At 35.1% G+C, this 27,252-nt stretch overlaps 2 protein-coding genes across 2 annotated transcripts; both read right to left on the minus strand.

Moving 5' to 3' along the window:
* Nucleotides 1–12,629: 12,629 nt before the first annotated feature.
* Nucleotides 12,630–13,536, minus strand: LOC132115099 (legumain-like). Its single transcript, XM_059523502.1, has 4 exons — nucleotides 13,361–13,536; nucleotides 13,087–13,205; nucleotides 12,881–12,982; nucleotides 12,630–12,747 (listed from the first exon to the last, which is right to left on the minus strand). The coding sequence occupies exons 1-4, from the start codon at nucleotides 13,425–13,427 to the stop codon at nucleotides 12,706–12,708; spliced, it is 330 nt and encodes a 109-aa protein (XP_059379485.1). The 5' UTR covers nucleotides 13,428–13,536; the 3' UTR covers nucleotides 12,630–12,705.
* A 546-nt stretch (nucleotides 13,537–14,082) lies between these two features.
* LOC132114785 (legumain-like) lies at nucleotides 14,083–16,892 on the minus strand. The gene is made up of 5 exons (XM_059523106.1): nucleotides 16,798–16,892; nucleotides 16,569–16,666; nucleotides 15,174–15,255; nucleotides 15,001–15,071; nucleotides 14,083–14,182 (listed from the first exon to the last, which is right to left on the minus strand). Exons 1-5 carry the CDS (start codon nucleotides 16,861–16,863, stop codon nucleotides 14,083–14,085), a joined length of 417 nt encoding a protein of 138 aa, XP_059379089.1. The 5' UTR covers nucleotides 16,864–16,892.
* Nucleotides 16,893–27,252: the final 10,360 nt, after the last annotated feature.

Here is a 27,252-nt window from a genome sequence, read left to right on the forward strand (position 1 = left end):
TTGCAACTGTAACATACTAATAATAATTTTGCCGAACATTTGTGAGGATCCCATTATGTAAAAGTCTAAAGTTTAAGGTTTATTTACTCTTGTGGTTCTTAATTAATCGTTGAACGTCTCTTTCTTTATTTTCTATCAATGCCAGGGGTATTCGTGATCTTCTGAAGAGAAAAGCTTTATTTTGGTATTGCAAAGGGAAAAGTGAACACGCACGCATGTTCTTCAGATGGAAAAATCAGTGGGGAAAAGAGATTTGGTTGTCATTTGGCAGCAACTGCTCAGCGGGGGGTCTCTATTTTACAAGATAAATTTACAGGGCAAATATTAAACTACGAAAAAGATGACTGTGGTAGATGGATATTGCTTGTGTTAAATAAGGATAACGAACATTTTGTAGTAGTCAATTGTTATGCCACCAATAACAAAGTAAACAACGGAATACTTTTTTCAAATATTGAATCTAGGATTCAGCATTTTATTTCCCTTTATCCTTCAGCCCAAGTTATTTGGGGAGGAGATTTCAATACTGTGTTTAATGAAACCATTGAGAGATGGCCTTCTAAAACTAGACCAGGCCCTTCTAGTGAATTGGATAATGTATGTTTAAGATTGGGTCTTATTGATGTGTGGCGAAGTAAAAATCCAGACAAGGAAGAATATACATGGAGTAATAAGGACTCATCACTTCATTCTCGTATTGACTATTGGTTAGTGTCTAACGATTTAACTAATAATGTGACCTCTGTATTGATAGAACCTTGCATAATGACAGATCATAAAGGAATTTTTTATAAAAATAAATATGGTACAAGAAAAATTAGTTAAAAAGCATGCCAGCTATTGGAAATTAAATAACAAATTGCTTGAAAATGAATGTTTAAAGGAAAAAATTAAAAGTATTATGGAAAAATATAGAAACATTGCAGAGTTAGAAAAATCATATGGAAAGTATTGGGAATTAATGAAGTTTGATATCAGAAAGGCTTTTATTAATCAAGGAAAATTAGAAACAGAATACAAATATTAAGGAAAAATCTATTATTGAGGATATTTTTAATTTGTGTAAAAAGAAGAAGGAACTGTTAACTGATTGTGAGTTACAAAAATTGGATTTATTGCAAATTGAATTAGATACGATCTATGAGGATAAAGCAAGAGGAGCATTTGTTAGAACTAGACTTAAATGGTTAGAAAAAGGGGGAAAAAATACAAAATATTTTTTTGGCCTTGAAAAAAGAAACCATGATTTTGCCTCAATTTCTAAATTAACGATTAACAACAAATTAGTAGATAATTCTTCAGGTGTTTCAAAATATGTTGCTCAGTTTTTTAGTAATTTGTATTCTCCTATATCAGCTACTTCAAATTTGGATTAGACTAGTATTAGATATGATTGGTTATAATCACTTTGAGGATGATAGTTTTATTTTATGTATTTGATTTTTATAAAGCATTTGATACAGTGATTCATAATTTTATTTTCAAAGTTATTAAATTGTTTGGTTTTGGAGATATGTTTTTGAAAGCAGTCAAAACATTGTATAGTGGGTGTAATAGTTCTGGCAAACTTGCGCATGGCACCTCACAAAGATTTGATATTCATTGTGGTATTAGGCAAGGATGCCCTCTCTCTCCTTTTTTATTTTTGTTAGTTACTCAGGTTTTAGCATTACATATAAAATGAAATCAGTTTAATGGTATCACAGCTTTAGGTGTACAATTCAAACTTAGGCAGTTTGCTGATGACACTGCAGTGTTTCTGAAAAACAAATTTGAAGTACCCAAAATAATAAGATACATTGAGGAATTCACTGGTGTTTCAGGCCTTAAAATGAATTTAGATAAACCTGTATTATTTCCCCTTAAAGATTGCTCCACTTCAGAAATAGAAAATATTCCAGTTAAACATAAATTAACATATTTAGTTGTAATAATTTGTAAAAATGAAAAACAAAGGAGTCAGTTAAACTTTGAACCAATTATTGAAAAAACTAAAAAGAAATTAATTTATGGTTATTGAGGGACATCTCGATATTTGGGAGGGTTTTATTGTCAAAGGCGGACGGTATATCTAGATCTGTTTATACGTCATTATCATTAGATGTGCCTCCCAAGATTATTAAAGATCTAGATCAGATTCTTTATAATTTTATTTGGAGGAAAAAAACGCATTATTTTAAAAAAGGATGTAATTTGTAATCCTAAAGAGCAAGGGGGACTGGAGGTCTTAGATTATAATACTCTCAATGACACTTTTAAAATTAAATGGTTGATAGTTTATGAAGAATAGAGAAAGTCCTTGGAATGCATTTCCTAATTATATATTTAATACTCTTGGAGGCATAGACTTTTTGTTGAAATGTAATTTTTCTGTTGACAAAATTCCTGTTAAATTGGCCGGTTTTCACAGACAAGCCCTGTAAGCGTGGAAATTGGTCTATAAGCACAATTTTTCACCCCACAGCTATTTCATATGGAACAACAAAGATATATTATTTAAAAACAATCTTTATTCTATCATACTTGGTTCAAGGAAGGTATTCTTTTAGTAAGACAGTTAGTTAATTCCCATGGATACTTGTTATCATATACTGAATTTCTTCAGAAATTCCAATTACCAGTTAAACCAAGAGAATTTGCGATTGTTTTTGATGCAATTCCAAAGAGTGTGATGTTACTTTTAAAAAACTGTAACTTAGAAGAAATCAGCATGGTTAATCCTTTTGGTAACATTTTCATTGAAAATACTGATGTTTTAAAACAACAGTGTAGCAATAAGATTATAAGAAATGCTCTTTGTTCTGTCTCCTTACCTGCAGCAAGATTTTTTTGGTCATCTTTATTTGGTAATATCTCTTGGGTTAAAGCGTGGAAACTGCCAAATAAGTTTTGTATCAATAACAAAATTAAGGAAGTGTCTTACAAAATACTCCATAGAATTTATCCTGCTAAGCATGTTTTGGAAAGATTTAAGCTTAATATTTCATATTCTTGTGAATTTTGTGGTCAAGAAAAAGAAACTATCTTACATCTTTTTTTTCATTGGTATTTACTCAAGATTATATGATAGAAATTTGTATATTTGATGTAATGTTTTATACAGAAAACAAACATATTATACAATTGTTTATTTTGTTAGGAAAATTCCATATACATAAGAAAAAGTGGGCTCAATGTAAACCAAATTTTGTACATTTTATAAATGACTTCAAATTATATATAAATCTCTTGGAACAAACAGAAAACAAAAAAGCACTGAAAACGTAATGCTCTGAAATCATTGAAATGTATGTAACTTTTTTTCTCTCTCGCTCTCTTTTCTCTGGCAGCTAATGTTAATTTGATTATGTGAATATGTAAAACCTCATGTTCTTGTGGCATTGAATTAATAAAGCATTAAAAAAAAAAAAACTTATTACGCGTCAGGTGAGGCGACGTAGGCTACTTATCACGCGTCAGGGGAGGCGGAGGCAATTTATCCTGCAAATTTTTACACCGACTCTGCATTTTCGCTACCCTGCAGTTTTGCGGATCACGTGAGTAAACATATTTTACTCTTTTCACTTTTTATTTGTATCGTTTAAAAAATAAAAAATAAACAGGCGTACAATATGTATTTTATTCATGTGCAATGCATGCAAAAAAGGCGTGAGGTAAAAAGAAATATGGTAAAACTGAGTCGTTCGTAATGACATAAGCATAGGCTATATTTCATTATAAAAAATACAGTTTCATTCATGATTCTCATCGACACCCAATAAATGTACAGTTTTTCTTCCTTTCTTTTTCAAATTTGGAGGGAGAAATAATGTGGAGTCTTTCATAAAGATATGATGACGTTTAATCCGCAAAAAAATAGATTTCGGTATAAAGAGTATATTTTCATTCATGATTTTCATCGACATATATATATATATATATATATATATATATATATTGTTGCCATTTTAAAAATGTATAATGCATGCAGAGTTTTTCTGAGACATTCGTTTGTTCCTTTATTCACATTATGTCAGTTACAACGATGAAATGAAAACAAAATTCGTCTAAAACAATACAAACATTATTAAAAAGAAGAAAAAAATACAAAACCCTTGATAATGTACCCTTTTCACAAGTTTATTATTATATTTTTTTGTTTGTTTGTTTGTTTGTGTATGCCATGAATTACCCTTAATAATGAATAATAATACATAAATACTTATTTTGTGTATCAGGTTTTCAGTGCATTGTTTTGTATAACATCAGGTGCATTTATTTACTGTTGCAGAATGGAAAGCAAGCCCAACCTTCGTTTTGAGGCTGGAGAGCTGGTGCTGAGGCCGTCTAAGAAGGCAGCCCCTCTGGAGAAAGTCCACCTTTCACAGGTGGCTGAAGGGGTGCCCTTTGTACCAAAGGACCCTGAGGCTGTGCTGGAGGAGGCCAAGGTCAGGGTTATCCAGGGTGGAGAGTGTGCCTTTGATGACCTGCTGCTGGAAAGTCAAAGTGCCATCCAGTTTGGTCAATACAGAGGCAAAACCTTCAAGTGGATGCTGGAGAATGACCTTGGTTACTCCCTCATGGTCCTGTCTGGACATCAGAGGGAGCGCGAGGCTGACAGATTGGACAGAGGTGCCCTTATGGCTAGTAAAGATGTATTTCTCAAATATGCCTGAACATTCGAGAAGGTTGCAGAAGCCATCAAAGTGCGCAGGCAGAGAGAGGGAAAAATACATATATTTTCCCTCTCAAATACATATATTACATTCTTATTTTATATATATCTATATATCTATATATATATATAGATATATAGATATATAGATATATAGATATATATATCTATATATCTATATATATATATATAATTTTTATTTATTTATTTATTTATTTTTTGTGTGTGTTGTGTGTGTGCGTGCGTGTATAGGTTTTTCTCCCTGAGGCCTGGAAGCACTCCCTTCCAAAGGAACAACATTAGTGGATCGGCCGCTCCCTCTTCCGAAACCAGGATGGAAGGGCAGTACTGACAGACAACCTGCAGATGTGGTGGTACCCTCCCCAGCCACGTCTGCTGTATCATCAGCCTCCAGCATCGCCGGACGTGTTCTTCACCTGGCCGCTGTGTTTGTGGATGCCCTAGGATGTGGTCCTACAAGCTGAACTGCAGCTCACCAGACTGCAGACGGTCCGTTCAGCGACTGACTGCTTGTGGGCTCTACAAGACAGTGAGCGGGTGCTGAACTTACACGGCTGGTATTTTCTGGCGACTGAATACCTTGAGTGTCAGCGCTGCCATAAAAAACTGGCTGCGTGGTCCTTCGACATCCTGGACCAGCTGGATCCGGCTCACCGTAGGATGTTCCCAGCTATCCTCACTTACCGGTGAGTCATGAAAAAATAATTCTTTTTGTAGGACAAAATACATAGGCAGTTGCATGTTAACTACTACAATGTTACACCATTAACTAGGCTGTAAGGGTAATCATGCAACTTAATTTACTTTTAAAATAATATTTACTTTTAAAAATGAATTACATGTCATTTGTACAGAAAACAAGCCTTATCGTTCTTTTGAAGTTTTTTCACAAGACACTGTCTGCCAGTCTAGGTTCGGTTCAGAAATGTGTGAACGAACCTTCATTGAACTAAGCTTTAATTTTCAAAGGTGTCTGAAAGACCTTTCTTTGAACTAAGCTTTAACTTTCAAAGGTGTCAGACTTAGAACAATAGCATTCCAACACCTTGAGACACTGCACCTTTAACCTTTTCAGGAGTTAACGACCCCCCATGTTTTATTGTGTGTAGAAAACATCACATCTTTGCTCTTGAAAAAAAGAAACACTTTAGATTAACTTTAAAACACTTTGCCTTGGTTTGTCTGTTTATTGCAACAAGTTCTCTTGTGATATGCATGTGGCAAAGTTGATGAGGGAACACTCTCTCGGGAACAGTGCCATAATGCTATATCACAAACGATGTGAAGAGCATAGTGAGGACTGGATGGAGAGGACCCTGCAATACCTGTCTGTGTGTGACCGGTTTCAGAGCACCAGCACACGGCCTATCACACCTCCACCTCCAATGCCACCTGTACCGACTGCCCAGTGGCTCCTCTCTGTCCATGCAGAGGATGTCCAGTCCCGGTATAGTGAGCTAAAAGCCAGGGTCACCTCTGTGTTCGGGTCCATCCTGAAAATGGACTCCACAAAACAGGTATCGTATTAATCACAGATTATTTTTAATAGATTTGATTCTTTGTATTTGTTTGGATCTCATTGAACTGTTTATGTTTTCCAATAACAGGTGGCCAAAAAACTGGCAGGAGCTGGAGCTGGGACCGCAGCCTGGGTCACCAATGTGGGCAACGAACACAAACAGGTCCTCATGCCTGTGCTCACCTCACATGAGGGTCAGGGACTGCTGCCCATGACCACGGGCCTGGTGAGAAGGTACGAGGTGGCAGGAGTCGCTCCCCCCACGCTCCTGTATGTGGACAGAGACTGCTGCTATTCAGTGGGAACATCCAGAGCAGCTGGAGTGATCTGGTGGTTCGTCTGGATGTGTGGCACTTGATGCGGCGCTTCGCTGCAGGTCTGCACACTGACAGCCACCCGCTCTACGGTCTGTTCAGGGCAAAGCTCTCTGGCTGCATTTTCGTCTGGGATGAGGGAGATGTGGCCCTGCTGAGGGAGGCGAAAAGGAGGGAGCTGGAGCAAAAGCAGGGCATCAGGGGCCTCACTGAGGAGCAGTTGACCGGCAGGCTCACTTCCAGACAGCTGGCGCAGCACTGTCGTCGCTGCACACGTGGCCTGGAGGAGACAGAGCAGCTGATCGGACTGATGCTGGAGGCCTTCAGGGACGCCAGGGAAACCATGGGCATCCCCTTGGTGGACCAGGAGAGGATGGACGTCATTTGGGACACTCAAAGGCGCCATCTTCCCTGCATCCAGGACCCTCCTGGAGTGCAGCTGTACACACAGACACGAAGTGTTTAAAAAAGGGAGGGCTCAGTGTACCACTGTGCTCGGGGGTCCACTTCCCTGGAGTCCTTCCACAACCACCTCAACCGCTTCATACCCAGTAAGATTACACACATCCACCTCGAGGTGTGTTTTTGTGAAAGTCTATTTCATGTTATTTGTAAATTTAAATAAGTCTTAATGTTTCCTCTTTTTTTTTAAATCAGGAACAAGCGCTAACCTGGAAAATTTCCAGGCTTATCTGCTTGAGGGTTTTGAGCGATGGAACGAGGAACGAGATGTGCTGGCTCTGAGTGTTCCCTTGCCTCAGATCAGCATGGTGTCTCACAGTCAGCTTCCTCTAGCCAGGCAGATGACGTCAATGCCCTCTGCACCTGGGTCGTCACTTAAATCTTTCCCCCATGTTGCAAAACCTGATCTGTCAGGTCAGGCCACACGACGTGGGCAGCGACCTCCTCCCCCTGCATCAGCACCTGTGCTCTCTGCTCAAAGGACAGCGTCTCTCTCAGCTCCTCCCGCAGCATCCCTCTCTGCTCCAGCAACATCGATGAGCAGAACAACTCTGTGGAGGAAGAGGAAAGCAGCAGAGGTTTTTGCTCAAGAGCATGAACTCTTTTTCTGGGCTGCCCACATTGAGTGCACGCATATAGTTTCTGCGCAGGTTGCTGGGGACAGGGCAGCCCAGAAAAAGAGTTTGGGCACACCAGGGTGGGCAACTTCTACTTCTGTGCCACAGCAGAGGGAAAGACATTAGAACAGTGGCTGCAAGAAAAGAAGAATGAGGGAAGTCCTTCATTGTAAATTGTTTTAATTGTAAATATTGTACATATAAGAATTTTATTTTATTCTATTACCATTTGTTCGTATTTAATAAAGATTGTGTACACAGACCAAAATTATTGTTCTTTATTTCACATCTCTTTACACATCTGCCTACATAAAGGACATATAAAGGACATATAAAAGTTTTTTATTTGTGTAGCTTTTTTAATTATTCATTAGCATTCCAATGTTACTGTTTTCTAAATAAATTATATACACTTTTTTTAAATAAACTTTATTATAAAAGGTATGAAAGTTTAATTTAAAATCAATTCACACACAGTCTGTTTTTTATTTATTTAGTAAATAGTTCACACTAGAAACAAAATATAAAAAGTATAAAATATATAATTGTGAAGAGATTACTAAACAAATATAAAAATAAAACTGAAAAATAATAGCAGAAACAGTACAACAAAATGAAAGATAAAAGATTTTATTAAATAGTTCACACTAGAAAAACAAATGCTAAATGCAAATTTTAAAACAAAGGAATTAACAGTGGAAACAGTACAACAAAATTAAAGATAATACAAAAAAGATTAAATAGTTCACATTAGAAAAAAATAAAAAAAATTATGAAATATATGTTAAGGTAAACAAAATAGTATATACAAATATAAAAATAAAAATGTAAGAAACCGTATAACAAGTTAAGAAATAGTAAAAAAATATATAAAAAGAATACAAATGTAAATTAAATACTAAATACAAATACTAAAAGAAACTAAACAAACACTGTACTAAAATTGACAGATAAAAAAAAAATGAGTAAAAAAAAAAATCAGTGCCAATTATTTACGGGGGATCAAGAGACCGCTGCTCTGCCAGCCAAAGTTCCACAGTCTTGCCCTCGTAACTGCTGCAAAACGATTTGCCACCGTAGCGTGAGTGACCACAGTCCTTGGTTTTGGGCTGCGGACACAGAGAGCAAGTCAGCGGTTTACATTTATTTGGCCTTTTCTGAGGCAGGCGCTGTGCATTTTCTTCCTCTCTCTTTTTCTTCCTCCAAGCAGTTGTCCGAGGCACGTTGTCATATTGTCTGCAGCTGCAACCCTCCTCTGCTCAGAAAGCCATTGTGATACAATCTTTCCAGCTGCAGTGGCACAGAAACTTTTCCCCCTAAAGAAACTGTGTCCAAACTCTAGTCTCTTTGGCTGTCCACACAATCTGCACGGATATCCTCTTGGATCTGCTCGCCGTGCAATGGCTTTTTGTTGCTTTAGGGCTTTTTTGTCCTCTTCGGCCCTCTTTTTCCGTCTCCAGGCTGTGGCCCTTGGTACCCTTTTAAGGGCTGCAGCAGATACAGCCGATGGAGGAGGGAGCACAGCCAGCGATGTATGTAGGATGTAGGATGTAGGAACTGTTTAAGAAAAAAAAAATTAATTACATTAGACATTTGTTGCTTCTTACGTGAATTTATTCTTTTACATTCTTTCATATGATCTCACCTGATACTCTGACATTTTTTAGCACTGGAGGCCACTGCTGACTGGTGGATGGGGTGGCTTGGAGGGAAGCCTTTCTCTCCAGTCTTTCCCGGAACAGTCGCCTCTTTTCACTTTCCTCCGAAGAAATCACTGGAGGCCAATGAGGTTTGTGAAATTTCATTGCTTTTTTTGTTCTTTTTCAGAATCTGCCATCTGGACCCGCAAATCTGTGTTGTCCAGGTCCTGTGAACGCCTCTGGTGGAATTTCTTCCGCCGTACCTGCTCTCTTTCTGAAATTGCAGGAGGCCATCTCTGTTGTTTTGCCATCTCAGATAGTGGTTAGGTGCAAGCTGTCAATAATTCACACTGTGGGGCCACAACAATTATACTCAGATAAATGGGCGGGCCACAGGTGCCCAGGTAGCCACAGGGGGGCCAACAGAGAAGATTGGCCGGGATCTTTCGCAGAGGATCCAGGACAATCTTCTCTATTTCTTTAAGATTTTGCTGCTTCACGTGCTATCGGAAACTTCCTATTTTCCGCTTATGAAGTTGTGATTAGGAGCTTGTTGTATTTTATTCAAGTAATGTCGGAAAGAACATTGTTAACTAAAGCAATCACACAAGGATTGGAATTGCCCCATTGGTATGAGGTGATGTCAAAATGTCAAAGAAAGACAGCAATTTGCTTTCCACACAAATTAATAATGTTTCCTTCCAGAAACAAGTAAATAGGGTATTAAACTGGACACCAGGACAACATTTTAAAGTGAAAGCAGGCACTCTGAATGAAATCAGCACTTTTCTCAGTCCTTGACTTTCTGTTGCACACAGGCTTTTGAAAGAACAAACCTAGAACATTCAGAGAGATATAATAATCTGAATGTGAAACAAATTATAGCCTCATCCCAGCAGGCACCAGACGTCTATGTAACGTCACGTTGGACATGAGGTCAGATAGAATTAGCATTTTGGTTGAAAATGAAAATCGGGTTGACGCAGACAAGGAGCTGTGTTATAAAAAATAAAATAAAATACTACTCTGTATAGTTAAACATGGATACTACTTTATGTGGTGTATTTTATCTATAACATGTTATGTTAAAAGCAGTAAAATTAAAAGTAAGCCTGATAATTATTTCAATTTTAAGTTTGTTGTTGACGTGTTTTCATTGGTCAATGCAACATCAATGTAGCACGCACGCACTATTGCAATCTGGCGTGAACAACCAACGGCTAACGATCGCTAGAAGTGTATGTGGTATCTTGATTTTTCTTTAGTATGGCCAAACAAGTTACTCGCACTCATTTAAAAAAAATAAATAAATTAGCTCATATTGAGATTAATAATTATTTGGAGGACCAGTCTGTGGATCGTAATGGAACAACCGCTGGCTCTGAAAATGGAGCAGAGATTAACTCCGAACCGACGACCTCCACTGATGCTAACCGGCAAGCAGATCTGCATGTGGCTAATCGAAGATCACTGCTACACTTGATTGCAACATTCTACATAATTTTTAGAAGGCAAATGCAGAGACTATATAAAGTAGAGCAATGCATTATTTTGTCCCCCTTATGGGAGAAAACATGGATATTAGCCGTGGACATTCCAAGTGTGATTTTTTCCAACATTGTCCAGTCTGTTGGACAATAATACTACCATCTACAAAGTTTTCGTTTCTGTAACTTTCTGACAAAGCCTTATAGCCGTGACCAGGGCAAATCATCACGAATGCTTATTTTCTCTTTCTGCTTTAAACCCCAGGTCACACTTTTATTTTATTGTTGTGTTATTCAATAATGAAAAAAAATATTTAAAAAAAATGTACAGAGAAAAATAGTTGTTTACACTGAAGGTGTTTTTTTTATGATTCCTACAATGGCAAAAAAATGGGTTTAAGTAAAAAAAACAAAAACAATTGTATACAGACTATTTTTGTAGTAACAACACATAAAATTAAAGTTATCTAAATGTATGTATTTTGGATTGATTACACAAAGAGACCAAATGAAAGAGACAAAGACAAAACTGAACAGAAGAATCTTCATTGAAGCAGTCAGAGAATTGTGAGTAACATGAAGTGAGAGCGAGAGACCATATTCACAAAATCATCCTCGATAGGTATTTTACTGTATTTCTGCAGAGTGCAGCAAGTATAACAGCATGCAGATGTTCAGTATATGCTCTGAATACCTGTTTGACGTACTACATTGTTCAGAATATACAGTGTAAACCAGAACCACTGTAAATATTGTGCACCGTTTGGCTTTCTTGTTCTTATTCATTTTTAGCATGAGCTGGATAAAAAAATCAGCTGATATTGATTGGCCTGACAACCATTTTTACATAAAATGTAATTAAGACTGCAAAAACGACCATTTGTATTATCAAAATGTGTTACTGTCACCTTTATAAACAAAAGAAAAATAGGAAAATACTTTATATAATTTCTCTGTAAGAAGAGCAAAATTAGTTTTTATTGTAATTTTGTTATTATTTCTACAAAATTTTAAATAAGGAAAAGCTTGTATGATTTTATGGCAGTTACTATTGTTAGTTACAACAGTAATTGTATGTAGTTTTTTATTTTATTTTATTTATTTATTTTTGCCCTACAAGTGCATGGGTGTCAGAGTCCATAATCATCTTGGCGACACAGACAAATATCTGTCCAACATAGCGCTGTGATAAGGTGATTTGTCATTTGGATCATAACCCTTGAATCCTTGAGTCAAGCCCTTCAAAATAGTTTTGTGCCATTGGTGTTTGGATGTTGATGACTGCTGCTTGTGCTTTTTCATACTGTTCCTCTCCATCAAATACTTTTCTTCAAACCACACTTACAGTGATGTATCGTACATTTCTGGACTGGACAGCTTGGCCAAATGTGAGCTTTAAAAAACACAAATTTCAATTCCATGCACATAAATATCCATCATGAATGTGTTCAGAGTGGTTCAGGTCTGAGGTTTGGGCAGGCCAGTCAAGTTCCTGCCTCAGTAAATCATTTCTGTTTGGATGTTTGTGTTCTTTGTGTTCTGATTAAGGAGATTGCATGCTTGATTTCATGCACTTGCTTGTTAGTGAAAATTAAGCAAATCAGAAGGTGCAGTCCTCATATATATCTGATTTTTTATCATTCACTTGGTAACATTACTTTGATTGCAACATTAGTTGTGAGACTATCTATTCATTGGTTAACATAACTATGTTCAGTGTTAATGTTTTCTGCAGAATAAAAGAAGGTGTCAAATGATTAAAAAAAAACACACAATCATTTGACGTTTAACCTTATTCCCAGTTTTATTGTTTACAAAACATTTCACAATATTACTGTTTTAGGCTCTATTTTTGCTTGAACAAATGTAGTCTTGATCAACATAAAAGACTAGCACAAAAAGGTCATCAGATTACTATTTACTCATGTCATTTTCTTGCCCGCATCAGAAAGATGTTGTCTGGAATGCTGTTCGATCGGCTTGGAGGTTGTTCATTTTTGCAGAAACTCACTGAGGTGACAGTTTCTGATCTCCTAAAAAAAAATATCAACAAGAGTTTATAAAAAGAACAACATTCATGGACCTTGTGAATAGAGTTATATATGTGTTCATATCCTATTATATTAATATAATGAAATAATGTCTAAAGTTGTAAATGTTTAATACCAGGTTCCCAAACTGGCAAGGGCAGAGATCATTATTTCGTTTAAGGTGATTAGCTTGTTTATCAGCTATCTTCCCGTGGAATGTTTCTGTTTTAAAGTCAGCCTGTGAATATAAAGTCAAATAAACACATTTGTCATGTCTGCTTTGTGACTATTATTAAATCAGAATATTAAACTATTTGGCCATATGCAGTTAAAGTTGTTTACCTCATTAATGTCCTTCAGCCAAGCAGATGAGAATTTATCAGAGAGGTAGATTTTTCTGATGTCATTGTAATCACTGGGAGAGCTCTGGATATATTTAGTACATGCAGTCAATGCATAGGCTGCGTGATAGATTCAGAGCAGATCAGAAAGGTTTTATTAATTTATTTTTTGGAAAATAGATTATGGGCACAATCCTTTCAAATAAAATCTAGTGTGAGCCCAACTCTGATTACATATAAGGTACATATAAGGCTGTTAGTTTGTTTCTCCTTACCATCTACATTAGGGGCAAGATCTTCAAACATTGTTGCAGAGTAACTGCTGGTCATGAATATCACCATCTGCAGCGCATATTTGCATTGAGAAAACAGTTAGCGATATTTAAAATTACTGTCAAGAAGATTCATTTGGTTTAAATTTCCTATCAGATGAAAGATTGGGATTTGTTAAGTGATGCAAATGATGTTTAAGTTCAGTATATTAGTAAACAAAATCCATCTCTCTCACTCTCTCTGCATATATGGAATATATGTAAAAATAAAACATTAATTTAATACATACCTTTGAGAATTTCTTTTCATGATGCAAGCGGTTAATTGCACCAACGAGATCACTCTGATGAAGCTGTAATAAAAATACTGAATTAATGGTCTATAATTCAGCAGGATGTCAGGTTAAAAACAATAAGTCATATGTCTTAATTCATCTATTTACATGCGCAATATTGAATTAATAATTTTATCCTATGAAATGTTTTCTAAAATTCATAACTACATGGTTAATAGTGTTTTAAAAAAAAGATGATCACTTATAAACAAACAAACAAACAAACAAAAAAACTAAGATTTTAAGCAATTTTTCCTTTTTACCAGTACTAGCCTTCTACTTCTGATATTATTATTAATAATAATAATAAAATAATATATTAATATTTTTTATTTTATTTATTTATTACAAGTTCAGCTAAATAGTACTTTAATATGCACACATATCTCTTCAGTCTTTGTGTTTTATACTTACTGACTCCTCAGGAAATTCAAATGTGCCTTCATTTCCCAGACCGGACATGTAGATGTATATGTTGTCATTTTCTCCACTGCATTAAATGAAAATAATAATGGTTCTTCAATTAAGCTGCAAATTCATAGAGTATATGTGACCCTGGACCACAAAACCAGTCAAAACAAGTCACTGAGGTATATTTGTAGCAATCACCAAAAAAACATTGTATAGGCCAAAATCTTAAGGATATTAAGTAAAGATCATGTTCCATTAGGATATTTTGTAAATGTCCTACCATAAATATATTAAAACTTAATTTTTGATTAGTAATATGCTTTGCCACGGATTTCATTTGGACCGATTTAAAGCCGATTTTCTCAATATTCAGATTTTTTGGCACCCTCAGATTTTCAAATAGTTCTATCTCGAACAAATATTGTCCGATCCTAACAAACCATACATCAATAGAAAGCTTATTTATTCAGCTTGTAGATGATGTATAAATCTCAATTAAAAAAAATTTGACCCTTTTGTGTTCCAAGGTCACATATTAGCTGCAAGCAGTGATTACGAGGCCAAGCACAGAAGCCGCAGATAAATTGCAATTATTTAGCTGTACATCATATCATCAATGGTATTTGTAAGCAAAGCAGTTTCCAACATCCTCATGTAAAATTATTTATAATGTGATTGCTTTTTGTAGGTTGTGCATTCATCTAATTCATAGAAAATCTTTGTGTATTTTGACAATCACTCAATAACACAAAAGTTACAACATGTGCTGCTTCCTTACATTCAGTGCTTGGCCCTTACACAAAAGTGAAATACTATTTAAGGTAAAATAAAATAAAATAAAAAGGTATTATATAGCATATCATAGTAGTGAAAGATTTCTTAAACAGTCAAACAAACCTTTTTATGACTTTTTTTTCTGTACTCTCATCCCCTTGAAGAGCAGCCAGGAAGTTTTGTGGGGTCACATCCTTTAAGATCATCATTGCCATAATTGATCATTAATGTTATAAGCTATAATTGTGCTCAGAAATGGAATAAAAACATCAAAACAATAACATTCTAAATGCTACCTTTCCAGTGTAGTCTTTTGGAACTCCTGAGTACACGTCTGTGTCATTAACTACACTGACAACGGTTCCATTAGTTGGGTTTCTGCAGGCAGAGAAGAAAAGGAACAAAGTTTTTTTTTAATTATTACATTTTTGTACTATACTTCTGTTATTACACTGTATAAATTTAGCCTACATTTTAACCCTATGGCCACTATAATACACCCAGCGCAATGCGACACAAGGTGCAGCACAAGTGTGTTTGCTAGATTCAGTCCGGCACAGTTCGCATTTTCCCATCCAGCGCCATGTCGTTTAATTAGCAAATGAATTTGCGCCCATTTTTGCACCCATGTGCGTGCTGGTCTAAAAAAGAGGTGTGTTCAGGTACATTGCTGGCGCAAAGCTATTTTAAGGAGCTGAAAATAGACTGCGCCATAGACCAACTCAAACCTGTTAGTATAGGCCGGTCCACAATGAGCGTACACGCTGCTTGCAGGGACGCACAGCAGCACACAAACATGCCAAATATTAAAAATTAAAGTATTGCAATGCATAAGATTTTTTGTAGGCTAATTATATATATATATATATATATATATATATATATATATATATATATATATATATATATATATATATATATAAATGCCTACATGCCATAATGGATAGTCATCGCATGTATCAGAATCTATTTGCTCGTACACGAGCAGCTCCGTTTTATATCGGAGACGCGTTCTGTCTTTGCGCTTGTCAAATTCCGCCGTGTAAATAGCAAATCCATCATGGCACGGGCGCAACTGGCTCTCAAAGGGAATGGAAAATGACACTCTGATTGGTTTATTGCACGTTACGCCCAAAAAACACCCATTACTCATTAAGAGAATAGTAGGGACATCCCGTTTAGACCATGCGCCCGGGCGCGCCAACCGTTTGTCCATCGTTAAAATAGTACAAGTGGATTTGGACACGCCCTGAGTGCACCTGCACTGTGCGCTTTACACATTGCGCTTAGATCGTTAAAATAGGGCCCTATAGTTAGTATTATATGACTTTGACATTATATTACAAAAAGCTAATTAACATTGTTATGAGGGTGATTCTAATATATGGCTGAGGGAGTGATGAAAAACTTGAACTATTTCTCTCTTCTGACTTCTGTCATCAATCTCTCAATTTTTTCTCTTTTGGAAATTTGTGGAAATGGTACTGTATATCGCGTGGCAAACTGGAATGCAAAACTCGTATTTACTGTCTTTCTCTATGACAGTCCTCTTTTCCTTTTGAGAAGCTCGGAAATATGACAACTGTCCATTACACTGTTGTTAGCTCCACTAAATAGCTGTGTGGGGAGCCCTGAAGATTGAGATCAGCCATGAAACACATGATGCTCAAAAACTTCAGGAAATTACTCACTTTGGATTGTCAGCAATGTCATCATACATCATCACCACAATCTGCTCATCAGGAATCCCATGTTTCTTAATTATCTGATATAGACCGCACACATTGGCCTAAAACACAGAACAGATTATTTTCATGTTCACTACTTACTGTCATCATACACAAACTGTGGTACAGAACACCTTTAAAAATGTATGAGCAATATGTCTTGAAAATAAAGAATATTAAAAGAAGGACAAACTTGGTGTTGGTAATTTTCCCAGTCCTTTGAGCCGGCGACAAGGAGAACCCATTTTTTTCCAGACATTTTTTTAGCCTTTTCAAAGCAAAGTCTGTTGGAATTTAAAACAATAATAATAATAACATTTTAAAATTAAATGTATATTATTACAGAGCTTTTAATCATCTAACATAATTTTGTGATGGCTCATACAATTGTAATGCCAAAAAGAAACCCAAAACTAGGTGATAATTTATGTAATTTATGTAATAAAATTTAATTTATGCATTCAGTATATGAAGTGCTGACATTTCAATCAGTTATCATAATGTTAAAAATACTTTTTAAAAAAATACAGTAATTTAACTGATCAAGAAATATTTGAAGTTTCTGTTTAACTGGATGATCTACATAATTAAATAGAAAGTGTTTAGTGGTTAAGATTATTGATGTAGTCGAGTGGATCATATGTCATCATACCAGTGATGAGTATCAGGTGTTCCTCTGTGGATGTCCAGATGATTTCTTGTGCTTTTAAACAGATGATCTCTGTCTTTATATAGGCATTTTCTTCCATTCTTTTCAGACTCATGGGCGGAGAATCTGTGTGGGTGGGAGCCGTCTATTTATTATTGTGCAATATTTCCCATAATTTAATTGATGGCAGTTGAAGTGGAAAAAGCAGCTGCTCCCCTATATTTGCACGTGTCATCTGTTATCGTAAAAAAAAAAAGATTCCAATTTTAAACCTTGCAATTATGAATCTGTGACCTTTTTGTCTGTTGCATGATGGACATATGTATATATGAATTAAATAAAATTAATAAATAAATCCATGCATGTAGTAGACGCTTTTATCCAAAGCGACTTACAGTCCATTCAGGCTAACAGTTTTTAGCTTATCTACATTTTATATATATATATATATATATATATATATATATATATATATATATATATATATATATATATATATATAGTACAGACCGAAAGTTTGGACACACCTTCTCATTCAAAGAGTTTTCTTTATTTTCATGACTATGAAAATTGTAGATTCACACTGAAGGCATCAAAACTATGAATTAACACATGTGGAATTATATATGGAATTATATACAGAACAAAAAAGTGTGTAACAACTGAAAATATGTCATATTGTAGGTTCTTCAAAGTAGCCACCTTTTGCTTTGATTACTGCTTTGCACACTCTTGGCATTCTCTTGATAAGCTTCAAGAGGTAGTCACCTGAAATGGTCTTCCAACAGTCTTGAAGGAGTTCTCCGAGAGATGCTTAGCACTTGTTGGCCCTTTTGCCTTCTGTCTGCGGTCCAGCTCACCCCTAAATCATCTCGATTGGGTTCAGGTCCGGTTACTGTGGAGGCCAGGTCATCTGGCGCAGCACCCCATCACTCTCCTTCTTGGTCAAATAGCCCTTGATGCCTTCAGTGTGACTCTACAATTTTCATAGTCATGAAAATAAAGAAAACTCTTTGAATAAGAAGGTGTGTCTGTATATACACAATATAGTGTAATTTTTCTGGAGAATTCATTGTCAGTTTCAGTTCTATAGTATGTGGAAATTTTAAGATGTACCAAATGATTAATTGATTAACCATTAAAGGGGTGGTTCGGGATTTTTGACATCGGACCTCATTTTTAGGTCAGCCTGGTTGTTATTCATCAGTGGAGACATTTTTTTTTTTTTAAATTATCCAGTCCTTATATTTGGATAGTTGGCCGCTGCTAGGCTAGCGCGAGTCAATGGGTATATGTTAGCCAGCCATTAAAAACCGTTTTACCCACTCCACAGTGCACCAAACGCAAATCAATTATAACACTAGACTATCGATGCAAATGTCCGTTGAGAGAATAATGTTAGAAATCAAACTTACCTTTCATCTCAATGATCCTAAAAGAACTAGTTTCTCAGCCGCTGCGGAATTTTACTTTGCTCTGCTTATGTGATGTTAGTGATAATCAGTGTGCCAGCGGCAGGTAAATACACTTGCGTCATGTGTGGACCGGCTCACTCGGTTGCCTAGGTAATCAATATCACTCCGCTGCTGCTGTCGACAAGGCTTATGATTACAGGGAACAAATTATAACTAATGCAATGTGATGAAAGGTAAGTTTGATTTCTAACATTATTCTCTCAACGGACATTTGCATCGATAGTCTAGTGTTATAATTGATTTGTGTTTGGTGCACTGTGGAGCGGGTAAAACGGTTTTTAATGGCTGGCTAACATATACCCATTGACTCGCGCTAGCCTAGCATCGGCTATCTATCCAAATATAAAGACTGGATAATTTTTTTTTTTAAAAATGTCTCCACTAATGAATAACAACCAGGCTGACTTAAAAATGAGGTCCGATGTCAAAAATCCCGAACCACCCCTTTAAGTCAGCTGTATTTTATTTTTGATGACAAATATAACTTACTAGTGATGCAAATGAAAAGTTGGATAGCATGAGCATGAAAGGCAGTTAAATTAAAAAGAGTTTATGTAGATGAAACAGTCATTACATATAGTGAAAAAGATGCTTTGCGATTAACATACTTGAAAATATACTAAAATCTATGTATATTGGGTATAGTTCTAAAAATGTGGAAAAGTTACCATGGTTTGAATATGAACATTACTGTGCAGAATAAAACTTCAAAAATACAAAATAAATGTTTTAGGTATTGTTCAAAGAAAAAGAAAAAAAATTATATTTAATAATTAGTACATTTGATGTTAAGCTCACATAAAGAAAACAAAACATTTTTTAACCATTTGGATAGATATTAGATCCTATAATATAGATGAATTGACAACATTGAAACATAAACATTTTATATATTTACAGCTAAGGAATGTAAAATATGTATTAATCTTTATATATCACAGTTTGTATAGATACTATGTAATGAAATTCATCCACAGGTTTTCTCTCTTTTTTTTTTCTTCAGGGGGGAGAAACTACTTTTAAACATATTTCACAATGTATGTAATTTGTGTGGACTGCCTAAGTGAAATGTCTTAGGAAACAGTTAGAAATTCATCAGTCAAACAGTGAAGATACTGAGAGACTGAAATCACTAACCATGAAGTCTCCTGAGCAGCTCTGAATCAAGATAATCGGGTTTTGCAGTTGCTGGTGTTTTTTTCTTTCTAGGTACGTTTTAACAGTTGAAAAAATAATAATTTAAATCTAAATAAATCTAGTAATTTACTAACAATTTGGAAAAACATTATAGTGTAAATAACATTCATAATGCAATGCTCAAAATATTCTCTTTTTTTAAATAATGTTTCATTAACTTTATCATTTGCAAAAACACAACAAACATGACACATAGTAGAGAGGGAAAAATTCATAATTAGGTAAAAGATTTCAAGACAACTTTAGGTTGACTTCAGAAAGTATAGCCTGAAAGTTTGAAACAGTTGTAAAACCTTGAAGTTTGAAGATGTACAAAGATAGATGTTGATAGCATGTTGTAAGCATAATGTAGCACAATGATAACATGATTTAACAAGTTGCTAGTATGTTTTTAACATGAATAGCATGATGCTAGCAAGTTTTTAGCATGATTAGCATGTAGTTAGCATTATGCTAGCATGTTTCTAACATGATTAGCATATTGCTAGCATTTTTTAGCATTATGAACATGTTGTTACCCTGTTGCTAGCAAGAATAGCATGTAGTTAGCCTGTTGCTAGCATGCTGAGTATCATCAGTTAATCGGTTCTCAGATTGTTGAACATGTCTGAAAGAAACGGTTCTTGGTTTAGAGCCCGTCAGCGTGTAGACCTGTTAATGTATACGTACAAATTTTGTATTGTATCGGTATTAAGTCTAGATGGATCGCGTGTTTTGGGAGCCTGAAACTGCTATTTTTTAACACCAGGTGCCAGAGTGGATGAATCTGCAATTGATACCCTTGCGTTTTTGTGTGTACAGTATAGATTGTATAAAAACAGGGACAAGTGCTGCATCCCAATGTGCCTACTTATACTACGCCCTTAAAGTATGTACTCTTTTGGTGAAGAAAAGGTCACACTTTTGAGTGTGTAGAGTAGGTAAGCTTTGGGACACAATATCACAACAATTGCATCTTTAACAAAATGCTCTGTGGCATAATTTACACACACTGTCAATGTAAACTGGCCTGTCAATCATCTTGTCACAGTTAACATTCTCCATATTTAATTTCATTTAACCTTAATATCATATCAGAAAGAAGAGAAGTAGCATGTTGATCTGCCAGCCGTGGGTCTTCATGCAGAGAACTCTACTCATATTTTCTGCATAATGATGTATTTAAAAGTTAACGCCAAACAGATGTTTATAAAATGTTACATTACATTAAGATGAAGTATAACATAGATAACATTAAATAATTAATTTCCATTTATTATTTTTTATTATTTTTAATAAATATTGTACCTAGTTAAATCTTGGTTATTATTAACTTAAACCCTTTTATCTAATCCTCTCTGCTTAACCCTCGGTTGTGCGCATTCACCATGTTTGTAGTTTTTTAACGTTTTTTATTCATATTTGTTATTCTGAACCGAATCCTTTGCCGGAGTGCAATGGATTGTGGGTAATATTAGCTATTAGCGTGTGCACGGATCCACACTTAAAAAAATGTTTAATTGATTAACCATTAAATCAGCTGTGTTTTTTTTAAATGACAAATATAACTTACCTATAGAGACACAAATTAAAAGTTTGATAATATGAAAGGCAGTTAAATTGAAAGGTTATATAGATGAAACAGTCACAGTATATAGTGAAAAAGATGCTTTCCGATTTAGTGTGCTGTAACATACTTGAAAATATACTAAAATCTATGTATATTGGGCATAGTTCTAAAAATGTGGAAAAGTTACCATGGTTTGAATATGAACATTACTGTGCAGAATAAAACTTCAAAAATACAAAATAAATGTTTTAGGTATTGTAAAAAGTAAAAAAATGTAATGATGTTTATCCATAAGTTTTGATTTTGACATAGATTTCACAATGTATGTAATTTGTGTGGGCTGCTTCAGTTTCTTCAGAAAGGGTTAGAAATCCACAGCATGCCACTGTAAGTTAACTGGAAAGTGCAACTGTCAAAAAAATAAAAGTGATGAAATCTCATGAGCAGGTTTAGATTACAGGTTTTTTTAATCACAGGTATAATAATCAGAGTTTTTACAGTAAAAATCTTCAAAAAGATCCTTAATACAGTTTAAACAATAATCAATGTATTACTTTACTGAGAATATAGATATTCCTTAGAGTAAATAACATTTACAATGCAACGTGCAAAAATATATAAATAGTACATTTGATGTTAAGCTCACATAAAGAAAACAAAACATTCTTTAACCATTTGGATAGATATTAGATCCTATAATATAGATGGATTGACAACATTGAAACATAAACATTTTATATATTTACAGCTAAGGAATGTAAAATATGTATTAATCTTTGTATGTCACAGTTTGTATAGATACTATGTAATGAAATTCATTCACAGGTTTTCTCTCTCTCTTTTTTTTCCTCAGGGGGGAGAAACTACTTTTAAACATATTTCACAATGTATGAAATTTGTGTGGACTGCCTAAGTGAAATGTCTTAGGAAACAGTTAGAAATTCATCAGTCAAACAGTGAAGATACTGAGAGACTGAAATCACTAACCATGAAGTCTCCTGAGCAGCTCTGAATCAAGATAATCGGGTTTTGCAGTTGCTGGTGTTTTTTTCTTTCTAGGTACGTTTTAACAGTTGAAAAAATAATAATTTAAATCTAAATAAATCTAGTAATTTACTAACAATATGGAAAAACATTATAGTGTAAATAACATTCATAATGCAATGCTCAAAATATTCTCTTTTTTTAAATAATATGTTTCATTAACTTTATCATTTGCAAAAACACAACAAACATGACACATAGTAGAGAGGGAAAAATTCATAATTAGGTAAAAGATTTCAAGACAACTTTAGGTTGACTTCAGAAAGTCTAGCCTGAAAGTTTGAAACAGTTGTAAAACCTTGAAGTTTGAAGATGTACAAAAATAGATGTTGATAGCATGTTGTAAGCATAATTTAGCACATTGATAACATGATTTAACAAGTTGCTAGTATGTTTTTAACGTGAATAGCATGATGCTAGCAAGTTTTTAGCATGATTAGCATGTAGTTAGCATTATGCTAGCATGTTTCTAACAAGATTAGCATCTTGCTAGCATTTTTTAGCATTATGAACATGTTGTTACCCTGTTGCTAGCAAGAATAGCATGTAGTACACCTGTTAGCATGCTGAGTATCATCAGTTAATCGGTTCTCAGATTGTCGAACATGTCTGAAAGAAACGGTTCTTGGTTTGAGGCCCGTCAGCGTGTAGACCTGTTAATGTATATGTACAAATTTTGTATTGTATCAGTGTTCAGTCTAGATGGATCGCGTGTTTTGGGAGCCTGAAACTGCTATCTTTTAAAACCAGATGCCAGAGTGGATGAATCTGAAATCGATACCCTTGCGTTTTTGTGTGTACAGTATAGATTGTATAAAAACAGGGACAAGTGCTGCGTCCCAATGTGCCTACTTATACTACACCCTATGTACTCTTTTGGTGAAGAAAAGGTCACACTTTTGAGTGTGTAGAGAAGGTAAGTTTTGGGACACAATATCACAACAATTGCATCTTTAACAAAACGCTCTGTCGCATAATTTACACACACTGTCACTGTAAACTGGCCTGTCAATCATCTTGTCACAGTTAACATTCTCCATATTTAATGTCATTTAACCTTAATATCATATCAGAAAAAAGAGAAGTAGCATGTTGATCTGCCAGCCGTGGGTCTTCATGCAGAGAACTCTAATCATATTTTCTGCATAATGATGCATTTAAAAGTTAACGCCAAACAGATGTTTATAAAATGTTACATTACATTAAGATGAAGTATAACATAGATAACATTAAATAATTTATTTCCATTTATTATTTTTAATAAATATTTTAACTAGTTAAATCTTGGTTATTATTAACTTAAACCCTTTTATCTAATGCTCTCTGCTTAACCCCATAGACAGTAAAAGAAATGGACACAGCGACCCCATTGGAACTCAATTGAGACAAGTGAAGCCCATTTTTACCGTTTTTTAGCACTTCCGTTTCTGACGCGCAGACTCAAACTAAGCTTGATGACGTCAGCAACCTGTCTGACAGATGTAAATCTTCTAGTAGCTGTGCGTGCAAACTGCCATCGTTAATCTTGCAGAGACGGCTAGCTTGAGCGGGGAGTTCTTTGGTGTGAGTGAGCAGGAGTAAGTATTCTGATTAATTATTTTGTATAGTATTTTAAAATGTAACGCCAGTACGCCATATTAAGTTAATTGCCTGCGATCTTCTCCTCCTGTCTGTACGGTAATGCGACAGAGAGTCGAGTGGTTATGACGCAATCGTTAGCCTATTGTTACAAAAACTGTTTCAACGGGGCCATAATGTAACATAGAAGGTAATGGAGCCCTTTATACATTGTCGTGTATCTTTAAAAATAAATAATGGACAAACGGAGTCTTTAAACGCCTCAGATGTAAAGTTATTCGCTGTCAAAGTGACGGCAAAATGAATGGGAGTCAATGGGAATGCTAATGCAAGTGAAGTTCTGCTACAAGATGGCGGCACGCGGCCGACTTCAACTTCCGGTCGACTTCCTTGCCGCCTGCTTAACCCTCGGTTGTGCGCATTCACCATGTCTGTGGTTTTTAATGTTTTTTATTCATATTTGTTGTTCTGAACCGAATCCTTCGCCGGAGTGTAATGGATTGTGGGTAATATGAGCTATTAGCATGTGCACGGATCCACACTTAAAAAAATGTTGAATGATTAACCATTAAATCAGCTGTGTTTTTTTAAAATGACAAATATAACTTACCTATAGAGACACAAATTAAAAGTTTGATAATATGAAAGGCACTTAAATTGAAAGGTTATATAGATGAAACAGTCACAGTATATAGTGAAAAAGATGCTTTCCGATTTAGTGTGCTGTAACATACTTGAAAATATACTAAAATCTATGTATATTGGGCATAGTTCTAAAAATTTGGAAAAGTTACCATGGTTTGAATATGAACATGTCACAGTGTCTGGGTTGTGTTCCCTGGGTATCCATTAGGTGTCCTCAGTTCCCACGGTGTCTATCATATTATCACTTCCTGTTCCCTTATTTGGTCACCTTCCTCCTCCGCCCTCTGGGAACTGAGGACACCTAGTGGATACCCAGGGAACACAACCCAGACACTTGTGACAGAACATTACTGTGCAGAATAAAACTTCAAAAATACAAAATAAATGTTTTAGGTATTGTAAAAAGTAAAAAAAATGTAATGATGTTTATCCATAAGTTTTGATTTTGACAGATTTCACAATGTATGTAATTTGTGTGGGCTGCTTCAGTTTCTTCAGAAAGGGTTAGAAATCCACAGCATGCCACTGTAAGTTAACTGGAAAGCGCAACTGTCAAAAAAAAAAAAAAAAGTGATGAAATCTCATGAGCAGGTTTAGATTACAGGTTTTTTTAATCACAGGTATAATAATCAGAGTTTTTACAGTAAAAATCTTCAAAAAGATCCTTAATACAGTTTAAACAATCAATGTATTACTTTATTGAGAATATAGATATTTCTTAGAGTAAATAACATTTACAATGCAACGTGCAAAAATATATAATTAGTACATTTTATGTTAAGCTCACAAAGAAAACAAAACATTTTTTAACCATTTGGATAGATATTAGATCCTATAATATAGATGGATTGACAACATTGAAACAAACATTTTATATATTTACAGCTAAGGAATGTAAAATATGTATTAATCTTTGTATGTCACAGTTTGTATAGATACTATGTAATGAAATTCATTCACAGGTTTTCTGTCTCTCTCTCTTTTTTTCTTCAGGGGGGAGAAACTACTTTTAAACATATTTCACAATGTATGAAATTTGTGTGGACTGCCTAAGTGAAATGTCTTAGGAAACAGTTAGAAATCTATATAGTAAATCTATAAATTTACTAACAATATGGAAAAAAAACATTATAGTGTAAATAACATTCATAATGCAATGCTCAAAATATTCTCTTTTTAAAAAAATATGTTTCATTAACTTTAGCACTTTGCAAAATCACAAAAAAACATGACACATAGTAGAGAGGGAAAAATTCATGATTAGGTAAAAGATTTCAAGTTAAACTTTAGGTTGACTTCAGAAAGTCTAGCCTGAAAGTTTGAAACAGTTGTAAAACCTTGAAGTTTGAAGATGTACAAAAATAGATGTTGATAGCATGTTGTAAGCATAATTTAGCACATTGATAACATGATTTAACAAGTTGCTTGTATGTTTTTAAAGTGAATAGCATGATGCTAGCAAGTTTTTAGCATGATTAGCATGTAGTTAGCATTATTGTAGCATGTTTCTAACGGCATTTTTTTAAGCATTATAAACATGTAGTTAGCCTGTTGCTAGCATGCTGAGTATCATCAGTTAATCGGTTCTCAGATTGTCGAACATGTCTGAAAGAAACGGTTCTTGGTTTGAGGCCCATCAGCGTGTAGACCTGTTGATGTATATGTACAAATTTTGTATTGTATTGGTGTTCAGTCTAGATCAGGGGTTGGCAACCTACGGCACGCGTGCCAACAGTGGCACGCAGAGGGATAATCGCTGGCACGCAAGCAATAAGGAAAACTGTATAATGACGTACAGTTTGATGTAACAACTTCTCATAGTCACACAGCCTGTTAGGAGCTACAAATACTATTAAAGTGTGAGAATTAACTTGCATGGATGCACGTGCAAACACTGCACATACTAGGTGCTTCAGATCAAAGCCTCGGTCTAACAGCACTCGTCAATGTCAAAATCAATGAGATGGCCAATCAGATCAAAGTAGGCGGGGTTTACTGTTCACAGAAGCAGAGCGTGAAGCGTCAGTTTAACGTTAAAGAGAGTGAGGTAAGATGAAGCTGCAAATCAATTAACATTAGTCAACTTTTAATAATACGTTTTACCATAGAAAGGTTAAATGACCTAAAGCTATATCCAGTGATGAAAAATTTTCTGAAATATGGCCATTTTGAGAGAAAGAAAGTGGGGGGGGGGGTAAATTGTCTCTCTCTGCAGACAATGAAGCGATTTTGCCCCTTTGTTGTTGAGAAATATAATGTAGCGATTCAGTATCGATTAATAAAAGTAGCGTGACAACACTCATAGGTTTATGAGCTTCTGAATGCTACTTTTTGCACAGCACGATCTCAGATCTCTGTGTGCGAGTGGTGTGTGTTGTGTGTGTGTGTGTGTCTGTGTGTGCACGTTCATCAATTAAAGCAGTGCATTAACGTTGATTAAACGTTAAAAAAACTTTTTTTTATCGTATAATAAAAAATTGTGTATGTACCGTTTAAATACAGAATTATATC

This window comes from Carassius carassius, chromosome 34, assembly GCF_963082965.1.
Source record: "Carassius carassius chromosome 34, fCarCar2.1, whole genome shotgun sequence".
Lineage (NCBI taxonomy): Eukaryota > Metazoa > Chordata > Actinopteri > Cypriniformes > Cyprinidae > Carassius > Carassius carassius.

Coding starts and splice junctions, on each gene's coding strand:
- LOC132115099 (XM_059523502.1), bottom strand. CDS start 13,427: ATGGTGATATTCATGACCAGCAGTTACTCTGCAACAATGTTTGAAGAT. Junction 12,983..13,086: donor GGCTGAAGGACATTAATGAG/GTAAACAACTTT, acceptor TTATATTCACAG/GCTGACTTTAAAACAGAAAC. Junction 12,748..12,880: donor CTTGCCAGTTTGGGAACCTG/GTATTAAACATT, acceptor ATTTTTTTTTAG/GAGATCAGAAACTGTCACCT.
- LOC132114785 (XM_059523106.1), bottom strand. CDS start 16,863: ATGTCTGGAAAAAAATGGGTTCTCCTTGTCGCCGGCTCAAAGGACTGG. Junction 16,667..16,797: donor GGGAAAATTACCAACACCAA/GTTTGTCCTTCT, acceptor TCTGTGTTTTAG/GCCAATGTGTGCGGTCTATA. Junction 15,072..15,173: donor CAAAAGACTACACTGGAAAG/GTAGCATTTAGA, acceptor ATGATCTTAAAG/GATGTGACCCCACAAAACTT.